This window comes from Salvelinus sp. IW2-2015, linkage group LG15 (genome assembly GCF_002910315.2).
Source record: "Salvelinus sp. IW2-2015 linkage group LG15, ASM291031v2, whole genome shotgun sequence".
NCBI lineage: Eukaryota > Metazoa > Chordata > Actinopteri > Salmoniformes > Salmonidae > Salvelinus > Salvelinus sp. IW2-2015.
The window spans coordinates 15665519-15681522 of NC_036855.1; the positions used below are offsets into that span (position 1 = coordinate 15665519).

Here is a 16004-nt window from a genome sequence, read left to right on the forward strand (position 1 = left end):
TCCTAATATCTCCAAAGCCAAGTCTAGACAGGATCAACCCTCAGAAGTCCCGACAGTAAGCACCGTATGCTCTAATGAGGGCACAGTGATGTCCAGTTGGTATGGGGGGTAGCCCTGCATTACAGATCTCTTGAACAGAGACGCTTTGAACAATGCCCACGACGCAGCCATATCTCTGTTGGAGTGAGCACTTAGGCCCTTCGGAGGTTGTAAACCCTTGCTGTTATATGCCAGTAAAATAGCCTCCATCATCCGATGGGATAAACACTTGCGAGAAATTGGTCCCAAGAAACAAAGAGCAGATCGCTCTTTCATAGGGCTCTCGTCCGGGCATTTAGATATGCAATGGACGTACTGGACACAAGCAGTGGAGACGCTCATCCTCCATGGAGGACAAGGCCGGTGGGTGAAAGGCCAACAGCTGCAAAGTGAGGCGACTATTAGCACAACTTACTTCAGGCAAAGTAACTAACCTTGGATGACCCCAGGGCAAAGCTCAGGCACTAGTGGTGGACTGACAGAGCGCGCAATTCCCCCACCTGTTTTGCGGATATAATAGCTAAAAGTAAAGCAGTTTTAAACGAGATAAATCAAATTTCCATGTTTTCCAGCGGCACGAACGGCTGCTGTGAAATGGCCTCAAGCACAGCAGAAGGGTCCCAGGATGAGACTAGCCGTTTGGGTACTGGGCACCCTTTTAAAATGACGGACGAGGTGGTACTTCCCCACTGTACCATTGTCGAAGCCTATGTTGCAGGCCAAGTACACCTTTGCAGTGTAAAAGGCTTGTCCTTGTCCAAAAGGTCCTGCAGGAGGCAGAGTAACTCTGGAACTGAGCAAAGAAAGGGAAGGATCTGTTTCTGATCACACCGTCTATCAAACACACCACACTTCTTGTTGTGTAGTATGAGTGTAGACGGGGCTGTAATGCTCTGAAGTCTCCACGACTTTCAGCAGCAGGTCTGTCGCATTAAGATTCATCCTCTCATGGGCCAGGACCAAAGAGCCCCAATGTTCGGATTGCGATGGAAAATCATTCTGTTCACTTGGGTCAGCAGATTGCGTACCGGTAGTTGCCAGGGCTGGTTGAATAGGAGTGACAGATCTGCTAAGCATAGCCTTCCTGGCCAGAAAGGGGCTATCAAGATGAGAGACCACTGCTGTTCTGACTCTGGAGAGAATCAGACAGAGGGGGGAAATGCGTAAAGCTGTACTCTTGGCCATATGACATTCTCCCAATCTTCTTCTGGATCATCCAAATGCTCTCTAGCAAACTTCAGACGGGCCTGGACATGTACTGGCTTAAGCAGGGGAACACGTCTGGCACTGCAGGATTTGAGTCCCTGGCGGCGTAGTGTGTTACTGATGGTAGGCTTTGTTACTTTGGTCCCAGCTCTCTGCAGGTCATTCAYTAGGTCCCCCCGTGTGGTTCTGGGATTTTTGCTCACCGTTCTTGTGATCATTTTGACCCCACGGGGTGAGATCTTGCGTGGAGCCCCAGATCGAGGGAGATTATCAGTGGTCTTGTATGTCTTCCATTTCCTAATAATTGCTCCCACAGTTGATTTCTTCAAACCAAGCTGCTTACCTATTGCAGATTCAGTCTTCCCAGCCTGGTGCAGGTCTACAATTTTGTTTCTGGTGTCCTTTGACAGCTCTTTGGTCTTGGCCATAGTGGAGTGTGACTGTTTGAGGTTGTGGACAGGTGTCTTTTAAGTTCAAACAGGTGCCATTAATACAGGTAACGAGTGGAGGACAGAGGAGCCTCTTAAAGAAGAAGTTACAGCTCTGTGAGAGCCAGAAATCTTGCTTGTTTGTAGGTGACCAAATACTTATTTTCCACCATAATTTGCAAATAAATTCATAAAAAATCCTACAATGTGATTTTCAGGATTTCTTTCCCTCATTTTGTCTGTCATAGTTGAAGTGTACCTATGATGAAAATTACAGGCCTCTCTCATCTTTTTAAGTGGGAGAACTTGCACAATTGGTGGCTGACTAAATACTTTTTTGCCCCACTGTATATACATTTGTTGTAATGACAACTACAACAATACTGAATGAACAATGAACACTTATTTTAACTTAATATAATACATAAATAAAAATCTATTTAGTCTCAAATAAATAATGAAACATGTTAAATTTGGTTTAAATAATGCAAAAACAGTGTTGGAGAAAGAAAGTAAAAGTGCAATATGTGCCATGTAAAAAAGCTCACGTTTAAGTTCCTTGCTCAAAACATGAGAACAAATGAAAGCTGGTGGTTCAATATTCCCAGTTCTTCAATATTCCCAGTTAATAAGTTTTAGGTTGTAGTTATTATAGGAATTATGACGCGTCGACTATTTCTCTCTATACCATTTGTATTTCATATACCTTTGACTATTGGATGTTCTTATAGGCATTTTAGTATTGCCAGCCTAATCTCAGGAGTTGATAGGCTTGAAGTCATAAACAGCGCTGTGCTTCAAGCATTGCTAAGAGCTGCTGGCAAACGCGGTAAAGTGCTGTTTGAATGAATGCTTACGAGCCTGCTGCTGCCTACCACCGCTCAGTCAGACTGTTCTATCAAATATCAAATCATAGACTTAATTATAATAAACACAGAAATAAGAGCCTTAGGTCAATAATATGGTTAAATTCGGAAACTATAATTTTGAAAACAAAATGTTCATTCTTTCAGTGAAATACGTAACCGTTCCGGTTCGGGTGGCAACCCTAAGTCTAAATATTGCTGTTACATTGCACAACCTTCAATGTTATAATTATGTAAAATTCTGGCAAATTAGTTCACAGTTCGCAAAGAGCCAGGCGGCCCAAACTGTTGCATATACCCTGACTCTGCTTGTACTGAACGCAAGAGAAGTGACACAATTTCCCTAGTTAATATTGCCTGCTAACATGAATTTCGTTTAAGTAAATATGCAGGTTTAAAAAATATACTTCTGTGTATTTGTTTTAAGAAAGGCATTGATGTTTATGGTTAGGTACATTTGTGCAATGATTGTGCTTTTTTCGCGAATGCGCTTTTGTTAAACCATCACCCGTTTGGCGAAGTTGAAGTAGGCTGTGATTCGATGATAAATTAACATGCACTGCATTGATTATATGCAAAGCAGGACAAGCTAGTTAACCTAGTAATATCATCAACCATGTGTAGTTAACTTGTGATTATGTGAAGATTGATAGTTTTTTTATAAGATAAGTTTAATGCTAGCTAGCAACTTACCTTCGCTCCTTGCAGCCACAAGGTTCTTTTCCACGCTTGTGGAAATAGGCATCCTGCAAATCAACTATAATGAACCAATAGCCTTGATGAATGAAGAGAGACCACACGTTTCGCCTAACATTATAGAACGTGAACTTTCTCAGATAGCTGATGAGGACCCGTAGGTCCAATATGGGGTGCTGCCCTACCCTTCTTGGGAACCAGGAAGTAACGAGAGTAGAAACTGCTCTGTGCTTCTGCTACTACTCTGATCTTCCTTATGCTCAACAGAGAGGACATCTCCTGCTCTAGTATTTGTCGCCAGTCACTACAGAAACCAACATTCTGTTCTAAGTTTGGCGGTTCTCTGGTGAACTGAAGTCGGTAGCCTCTCGTAACCATGGATAGAACCCAGGGATGAAAGTGTAGCAAGTGGGTCACTGCCGTAGCACCCTGTGGTCCTCTTTTGGTTATATATTCTGTGCTCCTGGCGAAATGCTTTGGTGCAACAGTGGTATTTTTATTTGAAAAGGCAAATGCACACGAACGGGGACAGTGCTTTGTGGCAACTGAAATCTTGTCTTCTGGCCTCTGACTCAACCAACAAGGGTGTTGAGGGGAACACTACGGTATGGAGGACACTCCGGGGGAGAGTGGTCTGCTCCATCTTTCCTGTGCTTTGATATAAAAACGATAGGCCGCTGCACTGGGGAACGCGCTCTGGTGGAGCAGACGTGCCACTCCTGCAGTCTTCAGACCGGGAGGGGGCAGGGCCGAACATCGTGTGAACCATGCACTGCTCCCCTTTGCAGCTGGGGAGGGACCCCTAGGACCGTCTTCCCCTCTTTCCTCCAGGGGAATCGTTAGGGCGGGACATTGAAACATCTACAGCGAATGACCGCTCGGTCTCCTGTAGCTCTCCTTGACAGGCCATCAGTGAGCGGTAACGTACAGTGCCCTAACAGATCATGCTGCGGACAGATATACCATCTGGAGGATGCTAAGCGGGCGAAGGCTAGCCGTGAGCCTCGACACTGAGAAGTAGATTTTGTTGTGAGCTCAATCCTCTCGACGAGAAGCTACTGTCCTATGCTTGGCGGCGGAGTCCTTCATTGTCCACCTGTGAACAGGTTAGCAGGAAAGCAGAGGTTCAAGTCGCGGCAGAGTCCTTCATTGTCCACCTGTGAACAGGTTAGCAGGAAAACAGAGGTCCAAGTCGATCGTTAGGAGAGTCGTAGAGGATCTACATCAAATCCGTGAGGAAGACGAAAGAAGTGAGATGAGAGTGCATTACGGCCACATATATGGGAAGTGGAGTGTCTACAACAATCATGTTGTGTGATTGGATCTTCCTAGACTGGCTCCATCCCCAAACACCCACCACCTAGTGTGAGCGACAGACAAAAAAAATGTACATAACCCCAATCATTGATCTTATGTGGTTAATATTACGTTTTCATGGGGGAAAAAATGCATGATTACACCATTAGTTATTCAGGTGTTTCAATTAAAGATGAATGAAAGGTTTTGTATAATTTACGCCAGTAATTTTGAAAGCAGCGCTCATGAGCCAAAACGGATCTCTGAAAATTGTGCGCAATTGTTTACATCATCATTCATTTAGTATGATATTGTGCAAATAAAACATGTAATAATCCTGCAATCCCGAATTGCAATTTGTGCAATGTGTTACGAATATGTAAGTGCTCAAGATCCTGTTCAATCTCCTTTGGAACCTTTCATGCAATATGGCAGTTTGCCCACCTGTTTTGAGGGTTCCAGGGTTTTCACTAAGGTCTCCACACACGATGGCAGCACTTTCTGGTGAAGGTGAAGCAACAGGCGTAGGTTGTGTCTGTGAACATTTTCTTTACTGGAATACACATAAAAATGTCAGGGAGTAATGGCTTATGTGAGATAAAGGTAAAATATATGACCATTAGTACAGGAAGTATAGTACTCTACCTCAATTTCACACATTTCATAAATGTTTAGTAACATTTCCATTAATTTCAAATGAAATACTTGCAGTAATCTCCTGTATGTCCCAGGAAAAGACAGACCTGGAGAAAGAGGTGAGGAGGAAGCCATCAAACACAGCAGAGCAGAACTCTTCAGTCCCAAACTCATCAGAAAGCAAGGTGAGGTGTGCTGTCAGGAGGTGCAGGAAGATGTCTCCAAAGGCCATGTCATTGTAGGTCTCCACTGCAGTTATATGATAGAGACAAAACAATGGTGAGAGCCAGGTTAACAACAATTTACTAACAGTATTTATTTATTTATTTCTATTAACCTGTGGCAAAACAAGTGCAGAACCTACCCAATGCGGGAAGTAACCTTTGTAAGGCATTCTTGTTCCTCTGCTTGGCAATGTGGAGTGCGTAGTACAGACCCATCTCACAAGCCACCCTGTTCTCCTGCAGGTACCTAGGGCAGGGGAAAACTTACTTTAATCAAAGAGGGTCCTCATTCAGACCTGAGTTCAAATACATGTGTATTTAAACATGTTATTTAAATACTTATTTTCTGTGTATTTGAGTATTTTCAAATGATGTATTGAAGTATTTTCAAAGATAATTATATAAATAGCCTACTATTTGAAAGTATTTTAAATACTTATTTCAAATACTATTTTTAAATACCTGAGTTAAATGCATGGGAGTTTATTTGAGTCAGTGTATTTGAGTATTTTCCAAAACCTTCCAAGTACATTTCCTAATACATTCCAATATTGAACTACTTGTCTTTACTTAGTTCCAAATATCTTTGAAAGTAATTTAAACCCAGGTCTGTCCTCATTAAACATATAGCAGTTTCATGTACACTGTAAATAACACTTATCATTTCAATGTATATTTTAGAATATCAATACTACTTGTTCTAAATTTTTTACATGATAATGTTCTTAATGTCAACACACATATACAAAATTGAATTACAGACATGCCAAGTCTACCAGATTAACAGTATGTCCCTTCCCCAGTAATTACTTGTTGAAGTTATCAGGCAGGGCTGTGGGGTAAGAGAGGGAGGTTTTCTCCTCACTAGGGAGTTTCTGCTCTACAGTGAAGGTGTAGTCATCCACAAGTACAGACAACATGGCTGGGAGAAAACGGGTCACAACTTCCAGTTCCTGAGAGGGAAAGAATCAAATAAGTCTCTGCCCTGGCTGGTTATGTCACATCTACGTCATCTAGCTGTAGTTCATTGTATTATTTTATATATATTTTGTTTTACCCCTTTTTCTCCCCAATTTTGTGGTATCCAATTGGTAGTTACAGTTGTCTCATCGCGGCAACTCCCGTACAGACTTGGGAGAGGCGAATGTCGAGAGCCGAAACACAACCCAACCAAGCCGCACTGCTTCTTGACACAATACCCATTTAACCCGGAAGCCAGCCGCACCAATGTGTCGGAGGAAACACCGTACACCTGGCGACCGTGTCAGCGTGCACTACGCCCGACCCGCCACAGGAGTCACAAGTTCGCGATGGGACAAGGACATCCCTGCCGTCCAAACCCTCCCCTAACCCGGACGACGCTAGGCCAATTGTGCGCCGCCCCATTGGTCTCCCGGTCGCGGCCGGCTGCGACAGAGCCTGGACTCGAATCTCTAGTGGCACAGCTAGCACTGCCTTAGACCACTGCACTACTCGGGAGGACCTAGCTGTAGTTCATTGTAAAGAGGTTGTTTTTCTGCTCTGCGCATCAAACTATTGTTGCTGTGCAGCTCATAAGTAATGTAATACAGACAGCTAAACTCACTGAACAAAAATAAGTGATTATAAAATAATACTCATGGAAAGAAGTGACTGCATACCAATCGAGGCTCTTTAAAGACCTGGCTGTCAATCATATCCCAAGCACCTTGTCCAAGAGACAGCATTCTGAGTAACAGCATCAGGTCTGGACTGTCCTGTTCATTTACACAGAAACATCTCTTTAGTAGTGGCAATAGGTCTCCACATAGCATCGACAGAATATGGAAATGGACACAAAAACATATAAGGCCACGAATGACAACRTTGAATGTCTTACTCTGGGTAGAGCATCCTGGCTTAGCAATTCTTGCAGGTTTCGGACCGTACTCAAAACCAGGGTGTTACTGGCAAATGGGTCACACAGTATCATGGACAGGTCCCTGGAAAGCAAGAAGACCCTTAACATTTTTGTCACATCTTTTTATTAATCCTAAAATGGTGCAATAAGACATGTTCAATCACATTTCCTCCATTCTTCTTCTCTCACCCAAGTACTTCCTGTCCTTTCTTCACTCCATCCAGAAAACCTTGCAACTCCCGGGCTCGCTTGGCATCCACAAACTTCTCACGGATACAGKCATCCAAGCACCAGGTGAACTGCCAAGATATAGACGTACAGCACTCTGCACAAGCATGCAGAACATTCGGCAACGTATTTGCATATATTTGAAATCAATACTATTCCTGTTTGCCTACAGAAGGCATGCTGTACACATGAGTTAGGGCATACCTTGTGGCAGGAGTCTACTGAGCAGATCTCACTGATGTCCAGGTCATGGAGGGACATGAGCAGCTCTGCACGCAGGGTGCAGTAGTGGACATTACGAGTACGCAGGAAAAGTGTTCGCAGAAACTGGAGCACCATGTCATATAGTTTCACATTCTTCCCAATCATCTGGGTCAGTTTCAAGACTACCTAAACAGAAAAAGGGTTAGTCTCAAGCACACCCAACTCTCTCTTGAATTTACAGACTAACAAATGGTTGACTAGGTAAAAAACTATGGACTCTTGTTATTAGGGCCGGGATGATACTTGTTAGTATGGTGGCAAGGAAACAAAACAATAAGCACATTTAACTTCTYTAGGAAAACAATCTTAAACAAATAGTTATGCTGTCATCCAGAGTCATATTTATTTTCCAAGCTATAGCATGCAATATTTTACGTACAGCAGGTTTTTAAAGACCCAAAGATTTTGGTCTGCCTTGTGTTATCATTTTTGCCATAAAAAGAATAGTGTGATACTGGTATCGTCACAGCCCTACTTGTTATAATGGGTTCATGGCCCTAATCATAACAAATGCTTATTGGAATGTGAACAGAATCTATTGGGAGTGAAAAAGTAATGAAAAGGTCCAGATGTACTGGGGTGGCTCACCTCTCCTTGGCGTCTTGCTTTGGGGGAGGGGCTGAAGAAGTTGTGCAGAATAGAGAGATCGCTGCTGAAAAGTGCTGCCTCCTTTGCCACGATATACTGCTTGAGCAGGGGCGAGACCTCATCTCCAAAGAGAGCCTGGTTTTCCTGCCAGATCTGCCTCTTCACCTCAACAGCACAGACCTTATACAGTTCCTTATCAGCCATCACAAGCTTCAGCTTTTTCTCTGGTACCTGTTCATAGGAAAATAAACACTCAATCAGAACATACATTTCAAACACTGAGCTGTGGTAGAGATCAAGGTGCTTTGGAGAAAGAATCATGGAAAACACGTCACGTCTTATGGCTAATGCGATTTGCAAAGAACTATAAATTGAAAAAGAAGTGCATTCACTTAAAGCGAGAATCATTCAAATTGGTGAAACTGCCACATCCGTTTGGGATATTAAAACAAAGAAGTTACTGCAAACAACAAACACTGTTTTTCCCCCGCCTCAGACATCATTGCACAGGAGATTGAACAGCAGAGTACGTACCTGTTTTTACCATGCTGCCGGAGGCTCCTCTCCTCTATTCCAACAACAAAACTATAACAAAGGAGCTGGGGCGAACAGTGGAGCTGTTTCCCCTAATGCAGATTGTATTTGAAGGTGGGAAAACCGAGACTTGCCTTTGGAAGATGCTTCAGCACCTGCATGACCACTGGCTGAATGGAAGGCATCTTCACCAGCGGAAAGCTCTTCTCCAGCAGCTCTTTAAGTTTACCATAACTGTAGAGGGAGCAGGAATACCCAGAAACTCAATGTCTAAAATACATGTACAATGGTTGATGATTTCTCTATGAAGACCTGCTGTTTACTAGCATAGATGTCGCACCGGTCCTCATCCTTGCCCTCCGCGATAGTACGGACTCGCTCCATCAACTTGTCACGAAGCTCGTCAAAGACAGACTGGTGAAACTCCAACCGAGGAGTTCCGTGAAGGTCCAGGAAGGGAAGAGCTGACTGAAGAGTTGGTAACAAAATGCCATTTTCTGTCTGCAAAACAGCCCAGACAGACCGATGAAAGTGAGATAATAATCAATGCACTGACATGGTGGTGTTACTCATTTGATAATCATTGCAGGGATAATTGTGGAATCTAATATTACTCATGGAGCCTGCTTACCAGGGTTGGGTGGGTTACTTTCTAAATGTAATCTGTTACAGTTACTATTCACCTGTCTAGAATTGTATTAAGTAACAGAATTTTTGGGATTACCCAAACTCCATACCAATCTAATTACCTTTCCCTTAAGAGGCATTAGAAAAAGACAAAAGGATCCATGAGTCTACATAGTGGTCTCTGACTTGTGGATCAGACTTGCTCAAATGGAACGAACTTAAAAAACATGTGCCTTTTTTCATGCTGAATTGAAAAACAATTCAGGTATTTTTTTCAAACATCCTTCCTGGATTTAAAAGTAATACAAGAAGTAATGATTACAATAATTTAGCTGGTAACAAATTATTACAGTTTTTAAAAATGTGTAATCAGATTACATGTACTAGATGGTGAGCTGTAGCAAGCCATTTGCTTTAGTTTCGAGATGATCAATCTATGTCGAGAGAGGAGCTGGTTTTTACATAGTGTATATATTCCTTCTTAATACATTTCCATTTGTTGGCAATGTCAATTCTTGCAAATTTTTTCTAAATTCTTACTTTCACGTTCACTAGCTGGACAGCCAAATGCCGCCGACTACTAAACTGTAAACCAATCAAAACTTGTTCACTATCCAGATACCATCTCTGCTGATCAAATCTGCCAATCACATTCTCTGTATCTAAGGTACTAAACACAGCTGGTAACAGCTCGAGAGAGAGTCTTTATTTATTTGTAATCTAACTATTTAGCTGTAAAATGATTCCCAACTTAAAATGCATTAACCTTAGTAATGTAGCTAGCTTGCTAGTTAGCAGGAGCAGATAGCTTTAATCACTAGCTAGCATGTCATTCCAGGACAAGGAGTGTTTTAGCTATCAATTTAATCCAAGTAATAATTTAAGACAAAAAAATGAATCTATACGGCAAGTAGTGTAAAGCGAATACAGTCATCAAGGCAGGGCCCACTAATTTCATTCATAATGACAAATAGGAAATGCCACATTATTGCTGTCGATAGCTAGAGTAAGATGATTGGAGAGCAACCTGCCTCAGACTGCTAGGATGTTCATTTTCTAGCTCACAAACTACATTCCTTTGTCGTGACCATTTATTTTACTCATATGTGGCCTGAGCACACAAATTATTCTTGATAGAAGGGAGAATACTGAAGCATGCGTTGATGACAGTTCTACAGTCTCCATCAAAGGCCCGGGCTTTTGGCATAGATGGTAAAGCTCTCATTTCTGGACTGTAACATTGTAAGATTGTGCCCGCCACAGCACGTGACATATACAGTGCATTTGGAAAGTATTCAGACCCCTTGACTTTACCCACATTTTGTTACGTTACAGCCTTATTCTAAAATTGATTAATTGTATTTTTTCCTCATCAATCTACACACAATACCCCATAATGACAAAGCAAAAATATAAGTATTAAGACCCTTTACTCAGTACTTTGTTGAAGCACCATTGGCATCGACTACAACCTTGAGTCTTCTTGGGTATGACGCTACAAGCTTGGCACACCTGTATTTGGGTAGTTTCTCACATTCTTCTCTGCAGATCCTCTCAAGCTCTGTCAGGTTGGATGGGGAGCGTTGCTGCACAGCTATTGTCAGGTCTCCCAGAAATGTAAGATCGGGTTCAAGTCCGGGCTCTCGTTGGGCMACTCAAGGACATTCAGAGACTTGACCCGAAGCCATTACTGCATTGTCTTGGCTGTATGCGTAGGATCGTTGTCCTGTTGGAAGGTGAACCTTCACCTCAGTTTGAGGTCCTGAGCGCTCTGGAGCAGGTTTTCATCAAGGATCTCTATACTTCGCTCCGTTCATCTTTGCTTTGATCCTGACTAGTCTCCCTGCCGCTGAAAGACATCCTCACAGCATGATGCTGCCACCACCATAGGGATGATGCCAGGTTTCCTCCAGACGTGACGCTTGGCCTTCAGGGCAAAGAGTTCCATCATGGCATCTTGTTTCTCATGGTCAGAGTATTTGTGTGTCTTTTGACAAACTCCAAGCGGGATGTCATGTGCCTTTTACTGTGGAGTGGCCACTCTACCATAAAGGCCTTATTGGTGGAGTCCTGCAGAGATGGTTGTCCTTCTGGAAGGTTCTCCAATCTCCACAGAGAAACTCTGGAGCTCTGTCAGTGACCATCGGTTTCTTGGTCACCCTCAGTTTGACCGGGTGTCCAGGTCTAGCAAGAGTCTTGGTGGTTCCAAACTTCTTCCATTTAATAATGACAGAGGCCACTGTGTTCTTGGGGACCTTCAAAGCTGCAGAAATGTTTTGGTACCCTTCCCCAGATCTGTGCTTTGACACAATCCCTTCTCGGAACTCTAMAGACAATTCCTTTGACCTCATGGCTTGGTTTTTGCTCTGACATGCACTGTCAACTGTAGGACCTTATATAGATAGATGTATGCCTTTCCAAATCATGTCCAATCAATTGAATTTACCACAGGTGGACTCCAATCAAATTGTAGAAACATCTCAAGGATGATCAATGGAAACAGGATGCACCTGAGCTCAAATTCAACTCTCATAGCAAATGGTCTAAACATTTCAAAAATACTGTTTTTGCTTTGTCATTATGGGGTAGTGTGTATAGATTGCTGAGGATTTTATTTTAAATCCATTTCCACAAAGGCTGTAAAGAATATGGAAAAAGTCAAGGGGTCTGAGTAGTTTCCAAAGTATGGTAGGTTACACTATATTTAGATAATTCAAATACTGCCTGAGACACCTTTGCTATTTGTCTCTGTACTCAATAAATGGTAAAACACTATTTGGGATTGTGTTCGAATGCATATGCATGAAATGTACATTATGGAAACATGCCTCACACCCAGTCATAGTTACTAGAATAATACATAACTGTTAACAATAATTGTTAACAACCTTCTAACAGTTTATGGTGCCAAAGTTACTAACCACTTAAATATACTCACATTCACTGAACATTTAGTATTTGGAACTCAAACAATTAACCAACTGCTTTTTCTATAATCCTACCGGCCCTTTATCATTCTCCATATCTTATATTCTAATGCATCCAACATTATGCATAACCACCATGGGATTGGGCAGCTGCTATTTGACAACTGATCTAGTTAGAAATCAAACTCTGGTTAGATTATTGCAGGGCACATTGTACAGCTGTTTTTAGAGAGGATTGTATTTCAAGGTATGCCATATGTGTAGGCTATGCCATATGTATTGGTTAATATGCATATGCAGCTGTCGTTTTTAAACTTTCATTCTAGCATACATGACACACGCATCTTTCCATCGACATGCTTTTATCTGGGTTTCTATGCAAATTATATGATTGAATGTTTCTTTAAGCCTGCAGCTAAACTCAGCAAAAAAAATGAACTTCCTCAATGTCAACTGCGTTTATTTTCAGCAAACTTAACGTGTAAATATTTGTATTAACATAACAAGATTCAACAACTGAGACATAAACTGAACAAGTTCCACAGACATATGACTAACAGAAATGGAATAATGTGTCCCTGAACAAAAGGGGGGTAAAAATCAAAAGTAACAGTCAGTATCTGGTGTGGCCACCAGCTGCATTAAGTACTGCAGTGCATCTCCTCCTCATGGACTGCACCTGATTTGCCTGTTCTTGCTGTGAGATGTTACCCCACTCTTCCACCAATGCACCTGCAAGTTCCCAGACATTTCTGGGGGGAATGGCCCTAGCCCTCACCCTCCAATCCAACAGTTCCCAGACGTGCTCAATGGGATTTAGATCTGGGCTCTTCGCTGGCCATGGCAGAACACTGACATTCCTGTTTTGCAGGAAATCACGCACAGAACGAGCAGTATGGCTGGTGGCATTGTCATGCTGGAGGGTCATGTCAGGATGAGCCTGCAGGAAGGGTACCACATGAGGGAGGAGGATGTCTTCCCTGTAACGCACAGCGTTGAGATTGCAGGCAATGACAACAAGCTCAGTCTGATGATGCTGTGACACACCGCCCCAGACCATGACGGACCTTCCACCTCCAAATCGATCCCGCTCCAGAGTACAGGCCTCGGTGTAAAGCTCATTCATTCGACGATAAACGCGAATCCGACCATCACCCCTGGTGAGACAAAACTGCGACTCGTCAGTGAAGAGCACTTTTTGCCAGTCCTGTCTGGTCCAGCGACGGTGGGTTTGTGCACATAGGCGACATCGTTGCCGGTGATGTCTGGTAAGGACCTGCCTTACGACAGGCCTACAAGCGCTCAGTCCAGCCTCTCTCAGCCTATTGCAGACAGTCTGAGCACTGATGGAGGGATTGTGCGTTCCTGGTGTAACTCGGGCAGTTGTTGTTGCCATCCTGTACCAGTCCCGCAGRTGTGATGTTCAGATGTACCGATCCTGTGCAGGTGTTGTTACACGTGGTCTGCCACTGCGAGGCCGATCAGCTGTCTGTCCTGTAGCGCTGTCTTAGGCATCTCACAGTAGGCATCTCACTGGCCACATCTGCAGTCCTCATGCCTCCTTGCAGCATGCCTAAGGCACATTCACACAGATGAGCAGGGACCCTGGGCATCTTTCTGTTCGTCAGTAGAAAGGCCTCTTTAGTGTCCTAAGTTTTCATAACTGTGACCTTAATTGCCTACCGTCTAAGCTATTAGTGTCTTAACGTCCGTTCCACAGGTGCATGTTCAATAATTGTTTATGGTTCATTGAACAAGCATGGGAAACAGTATTTAAACCCTTTACAATGAAGATCTGTGAAGTTATTTGGATTTTTACGAATTATCTTTGAAAGACAGGGTCCTGAAAAAGGGACGTTTATTTTTTTGCTGAGTTTAGTTACATGAAATGAGACAATCATGCCAAAACATTGAAATTAAATTGAATTCACTGACAGAGATAGCTAATGAAGCACTAGCTTCCTGAGCATGTACATTGACAATATTAGCTGGCTAGGCTAGTCAACTGTAACATTGGCTAGCTTTCAATAAATTGGCTAAATGGTCAACGGAGTTACCTCTTCATATGATCAAGACCTATACGTTGTATCAAACAAAACCTTTGGAAATAACAGAAAACATAGCATCATTAATACGCCTGACATATCTTCTTTAGTAGGACCATTGTTGTTCTAGTGAAGGAGGAGCAATACTTTTTGATGACATTATGAAGAATGAATCAAAACAGGCCTGGCTGCGCTTCAGGCTGTTGCACACACAGAGACAGAAACGGCATGGATACATGACACACAGCATAAAATAATGCACTGTTTACCAACTTATGGTAGCCAACACACTATAACCAATAGTGACAACAACAGTGTCACAATCAAAGGTGACAGGCTCATGGTGCTGAAAGGACAGCAACCGTAATACCTTTGCACTCCATGGCTCTGAAGGAGAGACAATTTTGGTCAAACAGACACTACTGATAGACAGGAGACAGCAGTCACAGACAGCAGGCCCCATGAAATCATAACAATACGAAAGCACAACCATTTCATGTGCAAAGTGAAATTAACAAACCAGCTATTTCTTCCCATTGCAAATATATTTTATAGCTTTCATCACACTAACCAGTGATTTAAAGTTTAAAATGTAACAACGTTTCTCAGTCATTCTTTTCAAAGAGATAGCTAACAGCAAGTGAGCTGCAACAAAAAACAGTGCCACGAACCAGATGATGATAATTTGTAAACAAAGTTTGAAAGTTAATCTTGAAAAGGGTGATGCTAACAAATTATCAAACATCTACCCTTAAAGTTGATAACAGCTGCTGCAGTTGCCATTTTCACACTACTACAACACCTGCTAGCTAACGTTACTAGCGTTAACATGGAAAAACTACTGCTTGCAACACTGATTATTTTCTCTTGCTCTCCAAACCTCAGGTGCCTTATTTCTATTATAAACTGTTTACCAACGTAATTACAGCAGTACAAATAAAAGTTGTGTCACACCCGTGGTATACCTTCTGATATACCACAGATTTCAGGCAATCACAACATCCGCATTGAGCTAAAGGGTAGAGCRGCCGCTTTCAAGGAGCGGGACTAACGCGGAAGCTTCTAAGAAATCCCGCTATGCCCTCCGACGAACCATCAAGCAGGCAAAGCATCAATACAGGACTAAGATCTAATCGTACTACACTGGCTCCGATGCTCGTCGGATGTGGCAGGGCTTGCAAACTATTACAGACTACAAAGGGAAGCACAGCAGTGAGCTGCCCAGTGACACAAGCCTACCAGATGAGCTAAATAACTTCTATGCTCACTTCGGTGCAAGCAACACTGAAGCATGCATGAGAGCATCAGCTGTTCCGTACAACTGTGTGATCACACTCTCCGCAGCAGATGTGAGTAAAACCTTAAAACAGGTAAACATTCACAAGGCCGCAGGGCCATATGGATTACCAGGACGTGTACCGCGAGCATGCGCTGACCAACTGGCAAGTGTCTTCACTGAAATGATCAACCTCTCCCTGTCTGAGTCTGTAATACCAACATGTTTCAAGCAGACCATCATAG

General features: G+C 42.8%; 1 protein-coding gene across 3 annotated transcripts in view; it reads right to left on the minus strand.

The window, feature by feature from the left end:
- LOC111974812 (negative elongation factor B-like) overlaps nucleotides 1-16004 on the minus strand; it is a 29615-nt gene that overhangs the window by 4107 nt on the left and 9504 nt on the right. Inside the window, exons 2-12 of one of the 3 annotated variants that reach the window (XM_024002817.2) lie at nucleotides 9225-9385; nucleotides 9019-9118; nucleotides 8351-8581; nucleotides 7703-7888; nucleotides 7460-7569; nucleotides 7250-7352; nucleotides 7032-7127; nucleotides 6202-6344; nucleotides 5532-5638; nucleotides 5275-5416; nucleotides 4976-5084 (exon numbers count right to left, since the gene is read on the minus strand). In XM_024002817.2, the coding sequence (XP_023858585.1) occupies nucleotides 4976-5084; nucleotides 5275-5416; nucleotides 5532-5638; nucleotides 6202-6344; nucleotides 7032-7127; nucleotides 7250-7352; nucleotides 7460-7569; nucleotides 7703-7888; nucleotides 8351-8581; nucleotides 9019-9118; nucleotides 9225-9385 (1488 nt within the window). Of the gene's footprint in view, nucleotides 1-4975; nucleotides 5085-5274; nucleotides 5417-5531; nucleotides 5639-6201; nucleotides 6345-7031; nucleotides 7128-7249; nucleotides 7353-7459; nucleotides 7570-7702; nucleotides 7889-8350; nucleotides 8582-9018; nucleotides 9119-9207; nucleotides 9386-16004 lie in introns of those variants that run through there. The other 2 variants (XM_024002819.2, XM_024002818.2) reach the window with 2 other exon arrangements.